The sequence below is a fragment of the Cylas formicarius genome, unplaced genomic scaffold (genome assembly GCF_029955315.1).
Source record: "Cylas formicarius isolate icCylForm1 unplaced genomic scaffold, icCylForm1.1 PGA_scaffold_12__32_contigs__length_19106922, whole genome shotgun sequence".
In the NCBI taxonomy this organism is placed as follows: domain Eukaryota; kingdom Metazoa; phylum Arthropoda; class Insecta; order Coleoptera; family Brentidae; genus Cylas; species Cylas formicarius.
Genome location: NW_026844225.1, coordinates 18,377,249 through 18,403,563, shown reverse-complemented (window position 1 = coordinate 18,403,563; position 26,315 = coordinate 18,377,249). Strand labels below are relative to the sequence as shown.

Here is a 26,315-nt window from a genome sequence, read left to right as displayed (position 1 = left end):
ATCATAATGGAAGACTGCTTGCGTAATAACGGCTAAAAGAAATTGGAAGGTGTGCTACAAATAAATGAGTACGCTGTAAAAAAAATGGGCAGTGGCGCATCTTTATGGAAATACCTATTCTTCGAGGAAGTTCGGTACCATGTTTTTATTTCGATCGATACGCCTCTGTCAAAAATCTTAGCAGTCTTCGGGTGTTGTATAAAATTATACGATTCAACTAACCAACCGGTGAGAGCCAACATTTTTTAATTATAGGCTGTCAAAGTAAAACTTGAAAAGCGTTACGTGTTGTTGGTATTGCTTTATGAACTAAATTTCCGTCGAAATTTTAGAAAAATTGGTTTAACAACAATCTATATCTTCTTTCCTCGATAAATAGAATAAGACCAGACACCATACTGTTGCTTTGCCAAAATTAATCATAGTCAAGTAGATATGCATGTATAATATACGCAGGTTCCTGTCGAGAGACGAGAATTATACACCGTTACAATGAGATCATCACTATTAAAAATCACTGACCGGATTTTTCTAACTGTGCAACCATTTTTGCTGGAGGGTAATCTATATCGCAAAACCAACCGCGGAATTATCGGTAGACAATTACATATCGAAATATTAGTGAAAGTAGTGTCTTTTTATTATTTATGTTCGTACCTCCCAGTCAATAAATAAATACGTACGTATCTCTCGCAACAAATTGCAGCGAATTCAGTACCCATTTTCTCATTTTGTACATCTATAATTGGCCATTGTGACGGGGCTTTTTGATTGATATTTGATCTTTGGCACCGGAAAAATTATTTAGCACATTTTTAAAGTTTAAAAAAAAAAGATAGGATGACATACTTTTAAATGTTCTATACGCCATTTGGCTACAGCCCATGGGCGACGTGAATAAGAGCAATTCAGTTTATAGAGCGAACTTTTTTGTTTTTCACTCTTTGGGCGATTTAACGTTGTAGAGCAAAACTAAACAAACCACTTGACATATGGCCGGTTACTTCTCGCCTTTTCAGCGCTTTCTAAACTACTAGAAGCCATTTTGAGTTTGAAATTGGTATAATTTTGAAGAAAAAATCTGGCAGCCTGCAACACTGGTATGATAATAATAGGCAGTTATTATCTACATGTTTATCTCTAGCAATAAACTAACCAACGAGCGTTAAAGTTATTTTAATGGGAGAGTATATTGTTACAACTTTTTGTAGAAACGTGGGGCATGTTCCGTTATGCATTTAAATATGATTTAGATAGATATATCGGCTAAAGGAGAAAACTCAATTAAATGGCCGCATCATTAATTGCAGATACTTATATAAGTGCTCTGTTGATATTTTAAAAAGCGAACGCCGCTCAAATTGCTCCTTAAAGGCAAATTTTCTAACGCGTCTGGTAGGAAAATGGAATCGCTCACATCCGGCGGTATCGATACGGAAAAAAAATTGCGGAAGCGCAATCGATCGACCGTTAGTTCAAAATTAAAATATAAAGTCGCTTTTAATTCGTAAACGCTGAAAAATTTATCGCTTCCCGTATTATATCGGAACGTTTCGTGTTTATAGAGCAACGGATTGTACCAAATGCACACCGGATATCCTTTAAAAATATACCAACGTGTTAACGCGACCCCTTCGCTTTCGTAATTTTTCTATTGAACAACGTAAAAACACTATGGTTTCTATGTTTAATGTTGGTAACTCAAACGATACAACGATAGATTTGCATGTACAGTCAGAGTAATGAACTTTTAATGACACCCCGTGTGTCGTTCGGCTATCAAAATATAGGGGCTGGGGGAATAAGGTACTCTGTTTTCCGTGCGGTTCGATGCGAGTAAGTTCGTTTGGTGAGCACGCGTATATTTATTTATCAGTATTAAGTATTGATTAACATATTGAAGAAATGCCAATAATGCGCTCGTTTTGCCTATTACGGCACTTAATCCGCAATCGCGAGTCATGCATCTATTTATCTTCCTTATTAAATGTTAAACATAAGCCGCCACATTTCACTTTTGCCCGAAAGACATTCAATTAACTCTTGCGCTTTATTCAGATGTGAGGTATTCGTTTTCTCTTTGTTGTGTATTATTAGATTTAATTTTCCGTTTCTACGTTCTACGGTACATCTATATTTATGTCGCGTTTAGTTGCTATTAATTTGACACTAATTCGTGTTTGTTGTGCGCTTCGGCGAATGATCTGCTATTAAATGGTTCGGTTACTTTGGCGCTATGGACTAAGTTAGGTTAGGGTTAGAAGGTTATGGGCGCGGAAAAAGTTGATACCTACGTGGGACCGGTGGGTTAGGTTCATCGAGAATGTGAATCTGCATTAACAGGCGAGACCCACACGTAGCGACGACCGATTTTAGTGCATTTATTAGCAACTAATCTCCAACAGAGATAGATAGCACTCCGCGTGGGCAACTTTCTTATGGTTGTGCCTAAAAACGTGATGTGTATGTACATTTATGGTCGCGATGATGCAAATTATGCATCCCGTGGATAATGAGAATGGGTGCCTATATCATAAATCTTATCGATTTCACGCCAGAATTGGCCAGTTCTATAGCTTACTTTCAGATTCTGATGAAAAACTTACATTTCGTCGAATTTCCGAAACAATAAAAATAATGAACTGCAAACCCTTATCGCACCGCAACGATAAATATTCGAAAAACGGATAAACTCAGATGACGTCGATTAAAATGCGGATCGATAGATAATTTTGACGAATATACGCCGGAAACCGGTCGGTTTCGATTCCTGATTAGCTTAGAAGCGACTTTGTTGATAAAATGGAAGCAAGGCTGTTCGGTATTTCGTATTTGTTCTTTAGTAACTCTCCGTGAACTTTTACAGAATTCTGCTACTTCATCGGATGAATCAGACAGCGATTGCTACAGAGAGCCAGTTTCCAAATACCCTCGACTGAGCGGCAAAGGTCACCTAAGCAAATGCGATCGCAGCCCCGATCAGTTCGAAGATTCTTATTCCAGTGAGGTAAACAAATAACATCTCTAAAACACGAAAATCCTTAAATCCATACATTTACCCGTCGGGTTGCGTTGTTTGGGCGTTTTCTTAACAACTGTCATATCCGTTTGAATTAATTATCTATCATGATCACGTGAGGTTTACCTTATGGTAATGGTATGGTATTTTTTTGATGCAATGAATGCGCCGTTACATGGATGATAGACCTTTCTTGGACATCCTAGTATATTTTGGTTTCATGGGTGGTAGTAGTAGTAAGCAAATAAGAACGATTTTTTAGAAAAGTTATTTGCCAAGTCGGAAGAAGAACAATTAGATTGAAGGGAATTAATTCTATTTAGCAGCCGAATTAGTATAATTAAGCTAATGGTAGATGGTCAGATTAAACCGTTTTTTGTTGTCTACAGCTGAAATCATTTACTACTTATTACAGATAACTACGACATACGGTTCGAACTGATCGGGCATATCTGAAAAGTGTCACGTACCTGGCCCGAAGCAGATCGTTAGATTAAACCGTTTTTTGTCTAAAGTTGAAATCACTTACTTACAACCGGTTGCACGTATCTACGAGATACGGTTTGAATTGATTTGGCATATTAGAAAAGATGAGTGATTAACCTGTTGTGTGTTTTCCTAGATGAGGATTTCAAATCTCGGTCCGACCGACCCAAGTTTAAGACACCTCTTACTGTTTATTGGAGTATTATGCGGGAAGACGGCTTTCCTGTGTCGATGTTACATCTGCGGTTCTGATTTATAGGGACAGATATAGGGGTCGGGTGATTTCTTATTAATTGTACTAACCAAACAAAAATCTTTCCTATGGTTATAGGAAAGATTTAGCCCAACTTGAATTCGACAATAGCAACAGTTCTTGTAGATTTGAAAAAATTATTTAACTTAATTCGTTTTAACTGCGCAGTTTCTATTAATAAGTAAGAACAAAAACAAGTAGAGCGTCCCATTTGCTTCCCAGTATTTTTCCAGAAACTCACTTGTCTGTCATTCCTTTTTGTTGCAGGACGACGACGTCGATGCCATAATAAATGAAGGCGTGATGAACGAGAACATTTTAGCCGAAACGAGAAGCGGAATCGAAGACGTAATAGATGGCGCCGGTTCACTAAGCGCCGATTCGTCCCAATTTACCCAATCGAACAAAACCGCTCCCAATTTGGCGACGTATTATTTTAAACACGAGGACACAGATTCTGACATGGACAAAGTCGAAAAATTTAACGCCGGGATGGAATGTCAGACGAGTACGCTGGACGAAACGTCGGAGGAAGAATGGACCTTTACGAAAACGACCGATTACAACGACCGTCGAATCGAATGCGCAGAAGAAGATATCGCGCCGAAACCGAAAGCGATACCGGAAGACACGATCAGAATGTTGGTCCAAAGGGCGGAAGAGCTAGTTAGTCCAGACAAGTGTAGGAAGGAACGAAGCAATTCGTTGAAGATGTCGAGGGTAAACAGGTGGTTGTGTTTGGAGAAGCGGCCGGATGATAGTTGCGACGCCAGCGGCGAAGACGACGAACGAGAGTCGCAGACGTCGGAAGACGTCGATACGAGCACCATGACGTTGAGAGACGGAATCGGTTCGGGTTCTCACAACGCGTCGAATTTGGAATTAACCGCGAATAGGGCGTGGTGTAGATCCTGTACGACGCAACTGAATCAAACCGCGGGGTAAGCAAATGATCCGCTACCTGTCGTCGGGATTATTCGTTTGGTTTGTATGCGGCGTTCCTTCCTTTGCAGGATCAGCGGTTTCTCGATATCCGAATCGGCGTTGCACGAAATGAATCTCTCGCCTAAATTGTTCGATCGATTCGCCACGACGAGCTGCGCCAACGGATTCGGCGTCAACGGGAACAATTCCACCTCGTCGACCGTCGAGGAAATTCCGACGATGGTCCTAGACAAGACGTCACCAATGCGAAGGAAGAAGTCGAGGGCGAAGAAAAGGCCATCGGTAAGCATACGGTCGTTCGCGTTTCTCTGATTTTCAATAATTTTTTATTGGACCTGTCGCTTTCAGTTCGGCAAATCGGACAGCTATCTAGCGGCGAGCTCCGGTGTTATTAGAGGTCCGTTGATCAAGTCCGGTTCGTTTTCCGGATACAGTTTGAAAGCCGTAGCGGCGCACGAGAGGCATTCGACCAGCGATCCGTCAGCCGTCCATCATTGTCCCCACATCTGGTGCGAAACTTCTACAACCAGCGGAGCTGAAAGCGACGAGGACGCTCGGAAAAGGTAAAAAGAAATACTGACCCCCGTTCTGGACGGATTTTGATCCCTTTCCGCATACAGAGTGTCAAATTCAAAGTCGAGCTTCAAGTATCGTTATGTGGCGCCCCCTACGGATATGCGGGACGAGAGTCCCGGCAAGTGTAGTCTAAACGCAACGGAGTCGAGTTCGTTATCCGAAGCGTGGGACAACTACCAGGTGGGTTACTGCGTTTAGTTTCGGTTAATCGAAAGTCCAAGTCATCTCGTTCGTTTCAATTTTCAGGAAAATTATTTGTCGGAACCGTACAGTGAGTCTCACGATTCGGATGCGGCAAGGAGACTGCTCAACTTTGGCGAAGACTATCGGAATTTCATAGACAGCCAATCGGATTGGTCGGCGTTTTCCGATATGTCGCCCAAGTTTAAAAGGAAATTTTTGGCGCCCGTCCAACCGACCGCGGAATCGAATAGCGACGAAGAAAGTTTAAAGCAACTGATTAACGAGTCACGGAGTGGTTTCAAGTACGCTCAAACGGTTTTCGACAATGTCAAGGAGGGACTAATGGTCGCTAGCGAGTTGGTAAGTTTCTAGCACTATCGTCCCGCTGTTAATCAATTTATGGTAGGAACGTAGATAAGATGGCAGAGGCGGCTAAGATAGAGCTCTTTCTAAGCTCTACGAATATAATCACTATGGCTATCTAGCTAGGGAACAAAGATGTCGGGTACTTCAGATAAATTAATCCAGATTATATGCTAGGGACTAAGGCAGCTAGTTAAAAATGAGATCGATTACATACTCGGAATATAAAACAAAAATTTTTATTCTCTACTGCTTACACCGATATTTCCGCCAAGAACCATTTCCCTTCTTGTGTGCTGCTCGTGCTGCCTAATGTCCACCCTTTTGAGATCAGATTTATATATCGGGGATAATGTGAAGTACCACTTATTGTCTACAATTATTTCCAGGACGCACTCCTGCCAAACTGTGATCGGCACCTTCTGAACCATATCACCGAATCTTCAGAAGAATATAAGATGTGCGCGGGGGACCAAGCTATCACCACAGGTAGGACATGGTTTCCAATATTATTCTCCTGCACTTGGACTTCTCTGGTGTCTTTTTTTGTTAAGAAAGTCGTAGAGATTATTGTACACGTAATGCGCAAATTTAAACGTATTCGCAAGTTAAAAATAACATAGACAAATTTTTCCATTCTGTATTTTAATTCAAACATTGTGATAACGATATTAGTAGTTATGTATAGTTAACTGGCATGAATTTATTTGTTTCCGTTGATTTTATATGCCACTTTTTTTTGCTTATAATAGCATGGTTTTGCATTAAATGTTTTCTGCTTAAACCGCTTTTTATAGTTTTCCGACCTTTCTCCTATTGATTAAACCGCCCGGAAGATGATATTTTAGAAAATATTCTAGACCCGATTATAATAAAGTAAATCTCAAGATTGCTTGCTTAGTTATCCAAAATATACGATCGGTAAGTATTGTAATATTGCAATAGTTTTATAAAAAATCAAATTTTTGAAGTTAGAGCATTTAGTTTGTACTCTGCCTTTGTTTTTATTTTCTTTATTTTATATATAGAAACAAGATAAACATAGTTCGAAAATTAGTGCGTCCCGGTGAGTACCAAACATAATCTTGTGCAACTTGCAAGCGTAAACTTACAGTAACTGACTCTAACAGCCATAAAACACATTAAAAAATAACGTGGGATTAGTTGTGACGTCATCAGTGACCGGCTGCTACGAAAATAATTTACCAAAATTGAGAACTCCTAACATAATTTGGCTCATAATCTGAAATACATATCCTCTTCATAATTTTTTATGTAAAATCAGCCACCAAAGTTTAACAAAATGATTTCTTCACGCCCGGTATAAAAATTACGATTCAGTTATTAATTTATTCTCGCTTGTGTGGGTTTGGAGCTGGGAGAAACGCTTAATAATTTTGCTGAAAGTCTGTTGGCTTAAATGTAAATTAATGTTATTAATATTCGTTGGAATCGAAACGTTAGCAGTCCACGTTGTCATCTTGGACCGTTGTCTATTTATTACAGGATTATCCGGCCAATGGAGAAGTGCAAATATGACAAGTGCAAAAACGCAAGAGTATAAGAAACTGCAAAAAGAAATATCTGAGTTAAAAGCGTTCATCGTGTCGTTGGGTCTGTCAGATACTACCGAAAGAGAAAGTAATACAGATGGCCCGTCTGAAGACTTTGATAACGAAATCGAAGTTTGGAAGGTAAGTGAAACTTTTTCTACAAGGTTTTATTTATCCAAAACGAACGGTCCTAGAAATTTGAAAAAAAAAATGATATAATGAAATTTAAAATTCGGTTTCTACAAAAATTTATAATATTCAAATTAATATATTCAAATCTTTTTTTTTAATGCTGCCTTCTCTACCTGGTGGGAGCAACTTTCTTAAATAAATCATATTTCTAATAAACTTAACCAAATTTAATAAACTTGAAGTCGTTAAAAAAAGCTTTTTCTGGGCTATCCTTCTCGCTATGTGTGACGCGATTACTTTGCCATAATAGCAAAAAAAATAATTTTCTTTAGTTCTATTTTTTTAAGTCATTAGATAGAAAAAATAAAGGCGCAATAACCCAGCGAGAACCGCACCTCACTATCTCGATCCTAACTTAACTTTCAAAAAAAAGGTTGATACGTTACAGGTTATTATTAATGTCCAATTATCCCTAATTTATCAAATGAAACGTCAATTTATTGTTTAGGATGCCAAATGATATTTAAAGTAAAAATAACCAAATTACCCCGTAAAGAGAACATTTTTGTCCAAAATCCAGCTTTTTTTTTTGAGAGTTCTTTTATTCATATTTTACGGTTTTCATTGGGTTGTTGGGTCCATATTTAACTATCTAATTACATGAAAAAAGTCATATGTCAAAAAATGCTTTCTGGTGGCAAGGTAAGCTCTTTTTTTTTAGAATAACGAAAAACTGGAAAATATTTTCCAGAATATTCTCTTACTTATCTTTTTTTAATTTCTAGGATCGCACGGTTCCCTAATACCGTACTTCGTTGTCCTTACTTGGACACCTAGTACAGTTAAAAAGAATTTTCCCGGTACTGTGGCAATAACTCTAATATATGTCGACAAGCGACATTTTTTTCTTGCAAATTTAAAATTTCAAAAATAATTAAAGATGTCTTAAGTCACGCCCCTAGGAAGCAAATGGAAAACCAATAGGAAAATGAGTATGTCTTAAATTAATAAGTAAACCTTTGCTTCTTCAACGAACGCGATTTTTAAAAAATCCACAACAAAAAGTGTGATAAACACGCTTTTTGAAATCTGCTAAGTTTATTACAGCATGGTGATTACTTTATGTCTTTTATAAAACGATTTTCGATTATGCCATTTTTTTTATCAAACTCCTACTACTATTTGTTCCTTATCGTATTGAATCGCGCTGGTACGTAAACGACACTATATACAATCTTCCGAACAAAAAAAAAGAAAAATCGAATTAAAAGTTTGTCGGTACCCGTTACCGTTTGAAAATGATCGTAACTTCCGTAATCTCGCAAAGTCCTTAAACTTGTAAGAAGTGATACGGCCCTGTCCCAAAAACCGGGATATGCGGACAGCATTTGTACTCCGTATCCGCGGTGCAAGATTAAGACCCGGACGTGTCCGCCATTCCAAGTCCTGTCACGTACACCCTGCCCCGGCAGCGCCCGACACGAGTCTGCTTTTACCACCCCACAGAAACGCAACATTTCTGGGAGTACAATATACGTAAAAAAATAATCGTACTTTTCCTTGAATTTCCAAACGTACTTGAATCACGTCAACATTTTTTTTAAGGAGATTCCGAACCAAATTCTAACTTTTCTACATAAGATAAAACCGAAATTTGCTTTCTTCGAGAAAACAAAGAAATAGGCAAAATGGCGGATTGAACTGAGGTGGCTTTTACCTGATGAAAATCCATTTATCAAAATAAATAAGAACTGAAATCAGGTGTCTACAGGTTGAAATGCGGATCTTGTCCTAAAATTTATATTGGACAAACGGGTAGATCGTTTAAGAAACGCATTAATGAACATAAAACAGCGTTTAACACACTTAAACACAGAAAAACACATTTTTGAGGACAATTTTGATATTTATTTTACATACAGCCACAAAAAGTAGAAAATTAAATTTATTGGAAGCCATGGAGATTAACAAAATGAGACATTCAAATGTATTGCTTAACGATCAATTAGATTTAAATACCTCTCCTTTATTGAAATTAAATTCTCACAACAACATTAATTAAGGTTTTATGGTCATTTTTTTTTTTGTAAATATTACATTTGATAAAGACACGGTGTTGTCGAAACAATTGTCGTGTAAAAATACATAATTTCGTGAAAATCTGCTTTTAATTCTTATTTATTTTGAAAATGGCGGATACGAATTTTTGTTCATTTCAAAGTAGACTGCAAGATTATTTTTACGACAAAATCATCGAACAAAAGTGATTCTGTCGTTTTTTTCTTTTTTTAAATCACAGCAAATCGAGCGGTTCCATCTCATCAGTGAACCGCACGCCACTGTGCGGATCACAGATTTAGTTTTCTAAATTCCTGTAACGTACGTTTGTATGCGTATGCCGGGTATTGCGACGTAATCCTATTTGCAATCAACGGACAATCAATTGATCCGAATTCGGCACAGTCGCGTACAAAAGCATATATATACTTTCCAAATCGTCTAAATAGCACGATGAACTTCGAAAGTAACATTTCTGCTGGACCAAGTCGTAAACCTTGGTAATTTATATACATACATGCGGACGGTAATATAATTCGGACGAAATGACCGGCAGTTCAGTTGGCCTATAAGATACTCTTGAACTTGGAAACTCTCCCGGGGGATCGTCGGGTAGTTTGCCGACAGCCGGAAATGCAACTTGGCTCGTCAGCCGTCTAAGAATAAATTTACGCCCGGCCTGCATATTTTATAAACGTATACGCTGGACTGATACATACAGGGTCTTCGTATATTTTTGCAATCAGCTATAAGTGATAAAGAAAAAGGCGGTAACTACGACCGTTAAAGCAAAACCCTTTTCAATGATAGAAATAAACGCGTTCTATTACTGTTGCATGAATTTTTTAAGAACTTTTCTAACGTTTGCTATCTTCCGAGTAATAACGCCCGGGTTGGGTTGTTTTACAGAAAACGTTAGAATTGATCAAAAACCAGTCGGCAAAACTGGCGTCTCTCAACGCGGTGGTTCACCGATTTCAATTGGAAAATCAAAATTACGACGATTTAACCAAGTCCACCTTAAAGTCGGACATATCGGAACTGTACGAATTGTTCGATAGTGCGAAGACGAGGTGAGCGAACAAAATGCTGTTAATGTGCATAGCTACGTCGGACATTTGGAATAAACATTATATAAAAAACAGATTTAACGCGATTTTAAAATCCCAAACACGTCAGTTTTGGGTGCAGCTGCCGTCATACAGTCGGAAAGATATCCCTTTAGAATACTAATTGAGGAATTGTTTTATTCTACCTATCGGATTTACATATTTTATAACAAAAACATTTTCGTTTCGGAAATGTCTAAACGCGGCAGCTTCCAAGATCGTCAGTTTGGATACATACGCTTTCGGAATTATGAGTTCACGCGAAAATTAACCGAGGTAGTAATTACATTTGAACGCCGTTCAACGTGTGCAAAAAACCATACTCGAATACATGAATGAATATAACGGGACATCGAAATCATTTTCCGACGGTTGTACGATTAAGTTTCCTCACGATTTCGGACGGCGACGTGTTTAGTAAATTTAAGACGTCCAAAGTACGTTGGCCAAATAGAAAAAGCACGGTAATATGTATGTACCGTGCGTGAGAGTCGATTGGTATTCCAAATGTCCGCCGTTCTATTGGATGTTGAAATTCCTCGATTGGGTGTCGGATAATGACTTAACGCGCAACGTTCGATTTTGTTTTTAGGGCGTCGAACAAACTCAGCGAAATCGAGAACCTCTTGCCGGCGTGGAAAATGCTCGAAGACCGTTTGGAGCAGTTGCAAAAGGATCTGACGGAAGACGGAAAAACGATACGTTTGTTGGATGCGGTACTGACGAACGGTCAATTTACGGATCAGACGGCGACGTGCGTGCGGGACGTCGCCAAACTCTTGTCCGAATCCAACTCTTACCAGGTAATTATTTTTAGCGAAGACGAAAGAATCGACTGCCACGGGGTTATACGTTTCCGGATCGTTAATCGCGACTCCCGGAATTTTTCACTTTCCGATCACGTCCGCGGCAATGTTCTACGGAATCAGCGTAAAAATACAAATTTAATATCGGATCCTCGCTCCGTATCCCGAGGGTTCGGCTACCGTACTCGGAAGGAGATAGTCAGATTATTACCGGTCATTTTTGTCCCGGTTCCCCCGGGGACTTATAACGCATCACCCTGTCTGCGTATGTAGGGCAAACCTATAGAATAACATTGGCTATTCGCGACTTAACGGTATAACTACAACTGCGGATTCGACGAAATTAACGATTTTTCTTTGCTTTCTGTTCCGTGTTTGCTTTTTTTTTTTATTGCGGCCACGGAAAATGCGAAACCTGGCAACGCGGACCCGAAAACGGGATTCACGGAATCAAAAGTGCCCGACGCCGTTGCTACGTTAATGAAAAGCGTCGCGACGCATACCAAGTAGTCGACGGTCCTTATTTGTCGGCGACGCTTCCGACTTAGACGCGTTTAGTGCAAAAATGTTATATAAAAAAGGCACACCGGTCGATCTTGGTTGCAGGGTTATCCGTTGCCCGAATTGCTTACGGAAGGTTCGTTCTCTGACAGCGGCATATCGGATGAAGGTTCGGAACACGAGATCGGTGAAAGACAAGGTCGTTTGGCGGCTATCCGTAGACTGGTACGGCAATTGGAAGTGGGACTGTCTCCCGACTCCAAAGCCCGACTGGTTATGAGAGAAAAACTTAACGCCACGGAAGAAGAACTGAAAGCGTTGCAACTGCGTTGTAGAAGTTTGATCGTCCGGACCGCCGCTTGTTCGCATCCGGTTTTAGAAAGGCTCGGGTAAGTTTATAGGAATGCAAATCACATTTCGAATTGCTATAAAAATCTCGAAAACTAATCGGCTGATAGATTTTTTACGAGGAGAGATTGTGTGCGTTACAATGTTGCGCGAGTAGGAAAATTTCGAGGGAACGTAAAAAGACACGTTTTGATGGTAGTCCTTTACTACATCCGGTGAAAAATAAAAAGCGTCTACTCTCGCGGAATAATAATCAATCTACAACTCGACGGCCTTTATTGGACTACACCGTTGCGTTCACTTTGTTGCAACCTAAGGAAAAGACTAATTTTTGAGAATACAATTTAAATGTTATCAAAACATTCTCTAGACTGGAATCGAAGGCTTATGATAATGATATGCAAACACATGGATTCCGCCGCAACTATCGAACGCGGTTTATGAACATAAAGTTGATGGGTCTAGAAAACTAAATTTATATCGTCTCTACGTGTCTTGAATGTAGACCCTGAAATTTAAATGACGGGGTGATTCTAAACAACCTCCGCGGTTTGGAAACAATAATGAATAATGAATTGTATGCATGATTTTTTTTTCAGACAACATCATAAAGAGAAACAGGTGGAAAAGCTGGAGAAGCCAGACGGAGATGGTGATGATCCAGGCGAAGATCCGGACAAATCGACTTGGTTCAAGCGTCTTTTCAAAGCGTCTTTGGCATTTCAAATCGTTATATTGACATTCGTTTGTCTGAGTTGTCTATACGAACCGCAGTGTTGCGATTATATGAATAATTATTCGTGGTCCATTAGCCCGAAATTGCACTATGAAGGCCGACCACCCATATAATCGGAAACTAAATTATAATAGTATTTTATTTACAGTACTTAAAACAGTGGAATGTTTTTACACCACTGGATTATTTTCACGGTTAATATTTTTCTGTAGAGTGGGATTTATTTTTAAATTAAATAGGACAAATCAATGATAAAAGAATCTGTGCAAAGCATATTCCGCAATAACCGCCACACTTAAAATTACTGCCATTGTTTTTCGCGATCTCTCAATCGTTCCGGATTCTTTTGTTTGACCTTTGACATAATTTCGTTTCGCCTTAAGGTAAAGCATTTTAGATGAATTTTGGGTCATTGTTATATTTTTAAAACTCTGTACCAAAATAGCAATTTAATCGGACGCTTAAAAATAGTATTTTTAAAAAATAGAAACATATGATGTAGCATATTGCTACTTGGTGTATATAAAGTAATGTTTTTGTTTACAAAATAAGTTCCTGAATAATTAAGTAACAGGTATGGTTTAATAACCAGATTGAAAGAAAATGTCCAGCAGTATTTTTTTTAAAGAAATGGACTCAACCTAACATAATTTATTGTTTATTGTTTTCTTTTTATAGATTTTAATGCATTTTTATTATATCTTTTGCGTTTGTGTTAAACTACGAACACAATGTAAAAACATAACGCTACATTCGGTCAAACTATCCGTGGCCACGAAAATCAAACGATGAGTTCGGCTCATCGAGACTGACACTTAGAAGAGGTTTTGACACCCGCAGTTCCAATTAAGTTGTTAAACATGGAACTTAGAACAACAAGATGACTTAACGTTTAACGCGGTTTTTACTGGTTAAACTTTCGCGTATTTTATAATTTTGCGATTATTTTATAATATATTTACAAGCATGCGATAGCAGAAATAAGTTAAGTTATGTTAACCCCCATTTTTAGTAGTCAGTCGATCATTAACATGTTTTATGATTATTTATCCAGCTTTTGCATGTTCATGTATTTAACTAGGATTTATTTTTTGTTATTTTGAATTGCGTCGGCGATTAAAAAACAATCAACTAGAGATATATTTATGACAATTATTCTGCGCCGACTTATTTTTATTTCAATCGAGAAGCGAGTTAAAGTAATGAACAGATTGAAATTAAATTAATAAAATTAAAATCCCCAAAATTACTTTAACCTGCATTTTGTTTTGTTTTTTTTTTTTTAGTTGTACCTTGTTTTTATTCCTTTAATAGTTTGATTTACTATACACAAATGCATAGTGCCTTGAGCTCTGCGGCCAAAATTTTTTTAAGTTTTGTACATACGGCAGAGTATTATTGTAGACACCAGTTTATTTTTCTAAATGCATGCATTTTTATTTCTATCGACTTAATTTTAACATTAGTACTTTATACTTTTATAGTATAGATTTTTAAGAAACTATTTTTTAAAAAAGAGACAGAAGGAGAGCAACGGACATTCTTCGTTCGCCAAATAACAACTCGTTTGTAATCCGCCAAATTTATGTGGAGTAAATAAATTAATAAAGGATTTTGGTTTTATTGTCGAGTTTCATTGTTAACGCCCCGTCCGAAATAAAAAAACCTCGTGACGCGTCATATTTAAAAACAATCGTTGTCCGCGACCGCTCTGAAGATGCTACAGCCCGGCTATTTTATCAGCAACGGTCGCCATTGCGTTCGACGTCGGGGGGAGCGAGAGGAGAGAGGCGGCACGACCAACGTTCGGGACAGAAGTCGACCCTTGCATACTAAACACCACGGTGGACGTGCGATATACGTAGACACCACCGGGTTTGCCTGTTCTCGGTATTGTCGTACATCGTCCTTTTGAATTGTTGTGTCACTGCCACCGGATGTTGCATCTAATGGCCAGCGATCAAATTTACATATATGAGCGGTCAAATGTTTTATTCAAAATGTACATACGTATATTATAAATTTCAAAAATTGATAGCCGCAGTGTATTTATTTTTATTTTTGACGGTAAAGTAAATCAAAAAAAAAAAAGTCGACGTCTAGGGCTCGACATCTGCGAGTCTCTCCGGGGAAATTACTATTCACGCTTATCTCACGTTAACCCACCCCACGCACTAATCTAGTGACCTACATACTTGGGGGATGCTGGCTGCATGATAATGGTCGATTCATTTGCCGATCGTGCCACGGCATTTCCGATGGACCAACGACGAATCGTAGAAAAGAAACGGCATTTTGCGCACCACGGAAAAATTATACGATTATGCGAAAACCAATTTTGAGGACCGGAAAATACGTATGCAAATTTCTGTTCGAACGATCTAACAAAAACAAAAAGTAATAAAAAAAAAGATAAACCGCAACTCATGCCTATAAATAATTCGGGAGAGACATCAAAGAAAGGTGAGGGTTGAGGCGACTCAACAAAGACGTAAGTACAGGCGGACGAATTTCAGTATGCCGATGGTGTATGAGTGGAAAATACGCCCGTAAAATTTTTAAGTAAGCAAAATGAATTTATTATTTACGTTCGCTACGACGATGGCGGCCGTGGCTTCGTTTGCCAGTCATTGACGTCGAATGCGGGTAGATAAGCGACTGAAGAATTACGACATTATTCAACGAACGACAAATATCGTGGGTGTGGAAATGTTATAGGTATATTAATGCCACCGAAACGTCTATGACAGGCAACGAGCTGCGCTTATAAGCTGAGAAGATGATATTGTACGGTCCGGACTAGGGAACACGAGCTGCATTATCTTGATAAAAGGAAACGAGACAGTCGTAAAACAAAAATAATTTAGACGGGAGACCTTTTTATATCGCGCGGGAATATTTTCATAACGAGCTAGACAGCGGCATTGTGCACGACGTTAAATTCATTCATGAAGAACCAGCGGAAGGTGAATGGAAAGCGGCAGAACAAGCGTAGACTAAAAAAAAATTGAGGAGTGGGCGTCAACACGATTGTCGAATTTGAAACGACTTAAAACGAATGATAAAACTCTTTTTTGATATAGGTTTTATTAATACTCCCAGAATCTCCCAAATAGTAGACTTGCCCAATTGCATAACTCACGATTCCATTTTTTGAGTATGGGGAAAATATCAAAAATCTCCCAATGATACATAGGCATTTTCTCACGTCTTCGTATATTGAGCGATGTGTCTCCATCACACTTGAGATTGTTGTTTTCGTCATATACGCTAACGTCTGCGTTCACTGAAACACCTAGACGAAAATTCCAGATCCAAGAACTTTACGCAAGCTTTTGGTCTGCTCGAAGGCGTTTAAATCTGTATCCGAACGGTCCGGACACCTCGGAATACCATTTTAAGAGAGATCCCAGCCGTGATACGGACACCGGAAATCGCAAACACAAGAACGCGCTGTCAAATGATCCGGGGGGACCGCAGTGTAAGAACGACGTGCACGCCGCGCTTGGGGTCGACGTCGGGCGTCGTTGCCGTCACGACGCGCGCGCCTCGCCATCCGAAGAGGCGGCCCCCGGCGGGCGGAGCACTTACGGTCACGTGATCGGCGATATACCTGCGGCTCCGCCCCGCGGATTTCGTGCTCATTGAGTTCCTTCGTCGGCCGCTGCCCATCAATGGCCGTGAGTCCGCGTTCGTCGTAACACGGCAAAACGTCCCCACGTCCGATAGTTCTATATCAGTGTGAACGCAACTTGTCTTCGACCGCCTCACCGGTGTCGCCGCTCTGCTAATGACAATCGTCGAGAGTGCACGTGAGTGTCCTAGTGGCCTATGCACCCTAGTGCGTCTGTGAGTTCCCGGTGCGGCTTCGAGCTGGATCATCCGGGAGGTTTCGGCTCATCGCCCTGGGCCGCCGTCCTCGGGCACCACCACACGGCGGCGGCTGCAGCGGCAGCGGCTTCGATCATGCAAACCGGGGAACACCACGCGTACGGTGCACCGCACCACCCCGCCACGCCGATGGATTTGCACATGCCCCAAGCTTTCCCCTATTACCGGTAAGTAAACGCGCACCACCTTCTCCTGCATCAGTCGCGGCGGTGCCCGCGATATCATTATGAGGATTGATGATCGGTACGTCGAATTCGCGACGACCACTTGTTGCGCATTTGTATTTAATAGGCCGCCACGTGATAAATATGTCGTTATGGGCACGTGCGAACGGTCAAACCATTGCCATAACGTTCCTATACTATACGCCGTTTCGAAAGCTCGTTCTTGCTTTTTGAAACTATCGGCAGATCTAATGCACCGTAAAATCATACATATTTCCTCCTCTTTCTCCTCTGCTTTGGTCACTTTTACAATACCCCAAATGTAACACTAAGAAACTAGTCCAGAGGAATTGCTGGTTAACTAACTAATGACGGCGTTTCGTATTAAATTTCCTTACTGATCTTCTATTAATTGTATTTCTGCAAAAAAAAATCTATAAGAAATTCAAATCGGTTATTCACCGTAACACCGTTGAGATTTATGCACCTGCTTATCTTACTTCTTAGAAAACTTAAACTTAGAGTGGTGTTAATTATTTACAATGCACAAACAATACAAAAACAACAAAAACAAGGTGGTGGCCTAATCTGGCGGAAACATAGATAACAAGACCGTATTGATAATATTTTATTTCCTATTTTTAATACGAAACGCGGAACAACCGACTTCGCATCCGTGAAATTCTATCTATTAAATAAAATCGTCCGACCTTATCCTATTTCAAATTTAATTAAGGCAAATTTTAGCGCCAGCGAACTCTTAGACCACAGACGTTTACCGAATGAATTTTATGCGCGAGCAGTTGGCGTAAACAACCGATCTCCATTAATATAAAGCGCGCTATTATATAATTATTCTCCGACTAAACCGATCGGATACGCGTGCGTACGATACGTGGAAATTTTTAAAACGGCTAAACTACGTTCCAAACACCATAATTTAAAAACGAATCATACTCCCGCGGGAACCTGCTTCGTAATAACGAAGAAATCCGCAGAAGATATTATGATTTATGCATAGCGAAATTCCCATTTGACACTCACCGCGGTGCATTATAAAAAATCGGAGGATATTCATGAGTTGAGCGGGGAAGCACTTACTTACCCGCGGCGTCGATGTCTTTATAAACACAACAGCAAGATAATCGATACACATAAAAAAAAATAAGAACTAAAAGTTCAGATTTTCACGACACCGTGTATTTATCAAATGTAATATTTACAAACTACCTGTTACTACATATACCGGAAAATGAGAATTGAGAATGTGAGAATTTAAGTTCAATAAAGGAGAGAAATTTAGTTGATCGTTAAGCAATGCATTTTGTTAATCTCCGTGGCTTCAAATAAATAGAATTTTCTACCTTTTGTGGCTCTATGCAAAATATCAAAATTGTGATCAAAAATGTGTCATAAACCTTCACACGCGGACATAGTCATACATAACAGCTCAAATCACCCTTATACGCACTTTTTACACAGACTTCTTAATACGCCACTCTCAACAGAAAATTACAACAAAGAACTTAATACAGACAACAGTAAACTCTATTTGTCTGAAACCTAATCGGTTTAAAACAATTACCTACAAAGGAGAACCTAGTGAAAAAGTTTCAAAACATTTGTCAAAATGTGGTTTAAAAATAGCTTTCAGAACTAACAACACAATAGGAAAATATTTAAAAAACAATAAAACGAAATATCCAAAATCCCAAAAATCAGGTGTCTACAGGTTGACATGCGGATCTTGTCCTAAAATGTATATTGGACAAACAGGTAGATCCTTCAAAAAATAGTCTAGATTCTAATTATGCTACACACTTAAACACAGAAAAACAAATTTTTGACGACAATTTGATATTTTACATACAGCGACAAAGGGTAGAAAATTCAATTTATTGGAAGCCACGGCGATTAACAAAATGATACATTCAAATGTATTGTTCAACGTTCAATTAGATTTAAATACCTCCTCTCCTTTATCGAACTTAAATTCTCACAATAACATTAATTAAGGTTTTATGGTCATTTTTCGGTATATATAGTAGCAGGTGATAAATGGATTTTTATCAAGCACAAGCCACCTCAGTTCTAAAATATTTTTCTTTGTTTCTTATTGTATCACCACAAATTTCAGGATATACTAAGATATAATAACAGCAGGTAGTTTCAAACAATTTTTAATTTCAGTTAGTGCATGATTCACTTCAATATCTTCATTTTTTAACAGATCTAATTAAAAAAATATATTACAATTCCATAAGTTTCCATTGTAAGAAACGTTAAGCTGCAACTTACAACTGGTACTTGGATATTTTAACTACAACTAATGAGTTCCTCAAAGTTTTCATTAAATTCCTGCAATATTTTAAAAATTAATAATAAATTTATTTATTATTAATTTTTATTTGATTTGGTTTGTTTTTTTTTGTACCAAAAATGGAAAGCGTGAAAAGAAATGGCATATTCGTGGTAAACTGAACTTTTCTAAAATAACCTAATTTTTTATTAAAACGTCCATTTTGATTTATTTATTATTTTAATTTAATTTGCCAAAACTCATCAATTTGGTGTTACTGTCGATATATGAGAGCGAAGTGGCAATAAAAGTACAATAAAAATAAAGTTTTTTATCATATTGGGTCCAAAATTAATTCACACCCTTATGATGTGCAAAAGGGTTACAGATCGACTCATCAAATATTTAAGCAAATTTCAATGTTTGCAGATAGTACCACCAGGGTATAAATCAATTTATGGGTTTTGACTGACACTGAAAATGCTCCACTACTTTCATGACACGCTGCACTGCTTCGCGCCAGTTCCCAGATATCATTTCCTCAATGGATTGCTCATACAGTAACCTAAAGTTTTTCATTTTGAATGTTGCTATCAATCCTTTCACTTTCGTAGAGTTTAATTCGCAATGATATGGTGGTGACACTATGTTTTTCTGCTATATCTTCCACGATATTTAATAAAACCATATTTGTGCTATATGTAATCTTTCAATTCAATATTTTTGGTTGTTAACCAGTCGATATTTTCTTGTTTTCCCACGATAGGGTTGGAGTCTTCTCTATTCGTTGTGATTCATACTAGATCAGCCGGGAGATTTTTATCACATCAGCAAAATAGTTCTCATGTTTACCTCCCGTATGTTGGCTTAAACTAGCAGTTTCTTCCCATTTCCAGAAGACCCCTTAATACCCGTTGACAGGTCTTACTAGTTACGTTTGTTTTTGCCACATTCTCTTCGGCACTTCTTTATTTACTACGCCAGTAAAAAATTGAGCAGAGAGAACTGGATGGAACGTGCCGCTTTATTTCTGAAATAACTCATAATATATCAAATTCCAATTTCAAAAAAGTATTTACGATAGATATTCATCACGATATCGATTAGTTATTTCGCCGGCGATTGTCGATTTCGGAGGGGGGCTCTAATTTTTTTTTAATCGCGTAAAATTTAAATTAAAAAGGGACCAGGGTCGCCGTTATTTTTCAAATGACATTCGCTTAAAACCATTATTCCCCGGCGTTCCATAAACCCGAACCGATTGTCGGGTATTTAAAATTTATCGCTCATCGAACGCCGAGAAAAGTCACGGAATCGAACGGCGCGGAGGGGGTGGGGTGGGGGGAAACGAGAGAAGAAGAAAAAAAAAGCGGCGAAAACTAAAGGCTTACAAAACGGTCGCGCCCTGTAATTTGCCCTTAAAATAATTCCGTGCGACGCATTTTTATTTGCGCCGGGGCGGGGGTCCGGTCGAGTTTTTTAAGTTCAAGGGGTGTAAATGTAAGAGGCTAATGTCTTTACGGGCTGCGAAGGGCGCAATCGAAAATTTGCAAGTATGATTTTTTTTCGGCAGCATGTCGTAAAGCAACGATGGGGGCGCTACCGTTCGCCTGATTATATTTTAAAACACTGGATTCTCCATTCCCCTCGTGCCCGCCGACACTTTGTTAAAGTCATCGAGTCAAAAGTATCGGAGTTAATTTGTCGGGGCAACAGTTTGTCGCCCCACCGCCCCGCTATGCGCAGGCGCGCCACACATTGAGACAAAAGCGGAAAAAATATCAATTTACGCATTTTGTTTTAACTGTAAAACTGTAAAACTGTATCAACCATTTATACATTTTTTTTTAATTAAGTTGTGTTAAATGCCGACTTTTACTTTACGAGCCCAACAATTGCATATCGGCTCATCTCAGGATTCTGGTCTGAAGATTTTTTACCAAAGCCATGATTGCAAAATAAAACTTTTAATATCCTTGCCTTAGAGTATTATAAAATCAACTTCTAAGTACTTCATTATGGTAAAGTGTAAAAACAAATAATTTAAAAATTGGTTTGTGAAAAATGGCTCCAGATGAGGCAACTTTAAAGAAAGAGATGTAATCCTTCAATTTATAGGAGGGAACTCATAGAGACGTGACATCCGAATGGAATGAATATTGCAGAGAAATTTGCATACAGTGGGTTCATAAGAGTGGTATTGAATTTTATAAAGTAAAACTTTAAAGGTCAATTGATTTTAAGGGTTTTAGGCGAAAAAAAAGCGATAATTTTGGTGTAAAGAACACTGGAATTACACAAATGGAACAGTTAAAGCAGAGAAGTATCAAAAATTACTAAACACAATTCAAGAATGTTGTCAGCAGAGAGATTTATTATTCAGCAAAGTGGCGCACCATCCATACGGCCAAAACTACCCAAAATTGCTCAAGGTTTAAGGTCCAAAATTAAGAAAGCCTGGGACTTAGTAAAACCTCATCATATCATATTACCTCATATTAAATTGTTAAATTGGTCTAAATTACATAAAACATTTATTTTATTTTGTCTTTATTCATTATTATTTGTTTATTTACTACATATTTCTAATTTATTTTTATTTATAATAATATACTCAGAAGTTGTTTCTATAATAATCTAAGACGGGGGTATTAAAACTTTTAATATTTTGCAATAACGGCTTTAGTAAAAATTATTTACACAGAAATCCTGAATTTCCCGAATATAGAGGGGCAGTATATCTATAATTGTACTGTAAATGTACCCGATCGGATTTTGTGTTTAGCTCCGAACCTGTACTCATTTTATCAATATCTGTTATTACGCATGAGGAAATCAAATGTTAATTTTTTTATGCCAAACAGTTAATGATTAGAACGTCTTCGACTAATTTTAAAGTAAAACTATATGTTAAAGCAACCAACCGTTTTGTCTTCTTGTTTCTTTTCTGTTTGTTTTCTTGAGAATACGAAATATTTTTATTTTTAAAATTACAACATCTCACAATTTATTGGTCTGAAGAAAACGGAATCAAAAATACATGAGCCTATTTAAAAAAAAATGTTAACACCTTACGAGATTTTTAAGCCCCCCCCAAATATTTATACCTTCGCTAAATATAAAGAAAAACACACAACCTTTTGCATGGAGCGTTTTTTTCTGCAATATTCTGTGCTAAACAAATGCCTGACTAACAATTCTCTTGCGGAAAATATTGGGTTGTCTAGGCCTTCTGAGATGCTCTATCGATCTAGATGGTTTTGGTGGTTAAGCCAATGGTGTTTTCTCATTTTAATTCAAGATATCAAGTAGATTTAATTGACTTCCAATCACAGCCAGCTTATAAATTTAAATTTATATTGGTACACCAGGACCACTTAACAAAGTTTGTCATTCTTAGAGCTCTTAAGAATAAGACAGACTAACCTAAATTTTATTTTGAAATTCATCAATTAACGCTTTGACTGCAGTTGGTTAGTAACTGCAGTTACTAGTTACAAGTGTTCATTCCGATAAAATGGGAAGTGAATGTATGCATTGGCTAGTAAATGTATACATTGACTGGAATGTACACTTTGACTGCAACCTATATATAAAATTACAACGAAGTTGTGGCTTTTAGATAAAACTAGCAATACTGCTTCGTTGAAAACATTTTTGCTCTACTGGCCAAGTCGGAAAACCTTGGCAACCAAATTTGCATGTCCTGTTTTATATAAATGACAAATTATTCCAATACATCAAATGTATTAAATATATGCGCTAACTTGCACGTTGCACAAGGATAATTTAAGATGTTTTTGTAAAAATATACCATACCAGCCCTTTCTGGCCCATTGTGCGCCGATGAAGTTTCTTAATTGTCCGTGACACTTTTAATTTTTAACATTTGGTCAAAAACGTTCTGATAACGTTATCTAAACATTTTCGTTTTCCCGAAAAGGATCCCGCAAGTATACTGCAAACAACGTTGACCCAAAGAGTCGTAAAGGAAAAAACTGTACAGTTGAAACAGGTGCCGTATACGCAAGTTCGATTTTATTAGTCGCGGCTATTGTACTATTTGATTTGGGCAAACAGTAAGTTTGCTCATGTCTATACAGAGTGATTAGAAAAGATGCGCGTTGCACTCCTTACATTGCATAATGTTTTCTGTCTTGATTATTTTTGATAACGAATTGTAGTTTTTGAAATATTTTTGTTATAAAAATGAAATAATAAAGACAAGCTTGTTTGTATTGTATATATTTTAACTGTCTTTGCTCTGATTTTAAAATTAACTTAAAGTAGATCTAATCATTATACTTTAGAATCTTTTGTTACTTTCAGTTATATAAATAATGTACAATACCTCAAAAACTAGAATTGTTTCCAACAGGGGAGAAAAAATTATCCCTAGTATTTAATATCCATGAATAAATATTGGGGTGGTAATAAAGTACGCAACACTTCTATTTTCTGCTGGTGGTTGCAAAACTTACATGAAAACTGCAATGTAACAATGTAAAATGTAATGCCATGTAAACAACGCCTCTATAATAATGTCGTCCCTGCCTTTTTCATCATCATCATTTTAATGAGTTCACTAATTAGACATGTCCTAGCTATTTAATTCTCCCTCTTCTGATTAGAAAATCTATGTTTAAGTCAAACCTTTGCAGAACTTAATAACATGTGAATTTGGCTATTTAACCCAGTTTTCTTGTATTTTCAGAAAAAGAATCTATCATTAGTGGATCGACGCATTTTTTCGCGTCACCCTGTATATACCGATCCCGGCAGGCGACGTCGACAAACGCGCAACTAACGAACAAGCACCAAATCGATCGTTTTTTTTTTGTTTTGCTCCAAACAGCCTCTCGGCTCAAAGCCGAAGGCCGAAAAGGTACCATCCGGCAAGAAATCTCATCGTTTGCGCATCTACACACGCCGAAGTCAAAGGTGACGCGCCGCGGCCTCAACATAGCGGGTTCTCATGACATTTTTTCGTAAGCAAATGACCTCTTAGCAGACATGTTTGCTACGTTGTAATTAGAGTTGTTCTTTTTGACTAATTCCATTTAATTAGTTGTATACGAAATGTATTTTCTTTGAGGGACGGACGCGTACGAACCGATTCTCAGGGTAATCGTTGCCTCTAGGTCTTTTTCAATAGTTTTATCAAGTTACCAACACCACCAAATAATTATTAAATAACGCAAAATTTACGATGATAACAAATTAATTGAAAACGGTCCAGGATATCCCACGTAGTAATATCAGATACTTGTGCGAAATATATTATGGAAAAAGTGAAAGATGAAAACAAAGCTTTATTTTGCATATGGATCGTTCTAGGGCAGTTAAATGTCAAATAATCATTCAATCAATCAATAATCTATACAAGGGTCTATTAGACAACTTTCGTCCCACTGGGAATGATTTTCCGGTTTGAGATTTTTCGTAAGGAAGTTTCTTTTCCTTCAAACTTTTCCTCAATTTCTTCTTACCCGTGGGTGGAATGAAATCGTGATTGTTCATTTATTGCAGTTTCTTTTCTTCCTGTACCCGTGCCCCGTTTATCCTCGTGCACAAGCGGTATATTGTTAACTGTCCCACCCCAGTGCTATTCAAACACATTTCAACTATGTTGCTTAGGAGCAGTAAAAACTAATACTTTAACCAATAAATCGGTAAGGGTATGGGAAATGAGTTAAATGAACCCTAATTGACACATGAGACCATAAATCGCTGTTCTAGTGAAGGTACTGTATATTGTATTTCTTAAAAAAATAACCTAAAAGTAAATCTAAATCTACAGTTAAACTGTTCAAATTGTTGTTCTGCTTAACGTATTAAGTAATATCATTCAGTGGCGTTTCATACATCTTCCATTGTGTGATGCTGATTTTTGGAAATTTGATGTTGAAAGAAGTTATCATGTACTGATAAGACGGGATAAAATCTGTTCATAGACATAAGAAAGTGACTAACTGATACGAATTAAGGAAAGACCCGGGCAAGCCGTAAGAATGAAATATGGCCGAACAGGGTTTTGTTAGGAAAGATACTAAACAATATTTATATATTTATGTTTAAATCTAAAATAAAATTACAAATTATTTTTATTACCTACTAAAATTACTTAAAATTATTCACATAATATATCAGTATCACTATCGCTATAATCGCCTGTTCTAATGATTATTTGTTCTATATGATTTGCAATATGGATATACGATTGTTCTGCTTTTTCAATATGTTCAACAGAATTTGCCCAACTTTGTGGAAGGATGTTAAAAACTTCGGTTCCTATAAGTTTGAGGACATTGGAGTCAACACGGGGAAAAACAATGTTACGACAAATGGCAGATTTCATTTGGTGCCAAACATGTTCAATGGGATTAAATATATAGTGGTAAGGTGGAAGGAAGCCTTAGAACTGTATGCCCTCAACCTCAATTCATGGCTTTTTGGCATAATCTTCGTGAAAATAAATGTCGTTATTACAAATGTAGTTTTGGATTGTTGCTTTTGTGTCACATGGGGAAAGGATTTTAGTCAACTGTCTACTGTGACAACCTGCATTGTCCATTACAATGATGCTATTAGGAGGAATGTTTGGAACTAGTTTGTTTTTAAACCAACTTTCAAATAAATCAGCGGTGGCCATGGTCATCCAGACAAGAATCTTTAATATTTTTCGCAGACAGAGAAAGTCCATTTGGAATCCAATCATTCTTAGAGTCAGCATGCAAAATAGTTATTCTTTTACCTCTTTTTGATGGCGCGTTTTCCGGGGTATCATAAGTGTCGAACCACGTTTCATCCAAATTTTTTCTAGATATTCCAGTCCCCATTTCCGAATTCTAAAAGATTCCATTAAAACTTGCCTTTTGTCAATTTTTTTAAAT

General features: G+C 37.8%; 2 protein-coding genes across 3 annotated transcripts in view; both read left to right on the top strand.

The window, feature by feature from the left end:
• The window catches only part of LOC132708773 (uncharacterized), a 54,903-nt gene extending 40,218 nt beyond the window's left edge, over positions 1–14,685 (top strand). For both annotated transcript variants that reach the window (XM_060681335.1, XM_060681336.1), the window contains 12 exons: positions 2,867–3,007; positions 4,026–4,699; positions 4,772–4,985; positions 5,052–5,266; positions 5,324–5,459; positions 5,526–5,822; positions 6,215–6,314; positions 7,332–7,519; positions 10,478–10,641; positions 11,270–11,480; positions 12,090–12,373; positions 12,932–14,685. In XM_060681335.1, the coding sequence (XP_060537318.1) occupies positions 2,867–3,007; positions 4,026–4,699; positions 4,772–4,985; positions 5,052–5,266; positions 5,324–5,459; positions 5,526–5,822; positions 6,215–6,314; positions 7,332–7,519; positions 10,478–10,641; positions 11,270–11,480; positions 12,090–12,373; positions 12,932–13,181 (2,874 nt within the window). In that variant the 3' untranslated portion in view covers positions 13,182–14,685. The remainder of the gene's footprint in view (positions 1–2,866; positions 3,008–4,025; positions 4,700–4,771; positions 4,986–5,051; positions 5,267–5,323; positions 5,460–5,525; positions 5,823–6,214; positions 6,315–7,331; positions 7,520–10,477; positions 10,642–11,269; positions 11,481–12,089; positions 12,374–12,931) is intronic.
• A 2,135-nt stretch (positions 14,686–16,820) lies between these two features.
• LOC132708587 (protein trachealess) overlaps positions 16,821–26,315 on the top strand; it is a 110,027-nt gene continuing 100,532 nt past the window's right edge. The window contains exon 1 of the mRNA XM_060680983.1: positions 16,821–17,126. Within this exon, the coding sequence (XP_060536966.1) occupies positions 16,900–17,126 (227 nt within the window). The 5' untranslated portion in view covers positions 16,821–16,899. The remainder of the gene's footprint in view (positions 17,127–26,315) is intronic.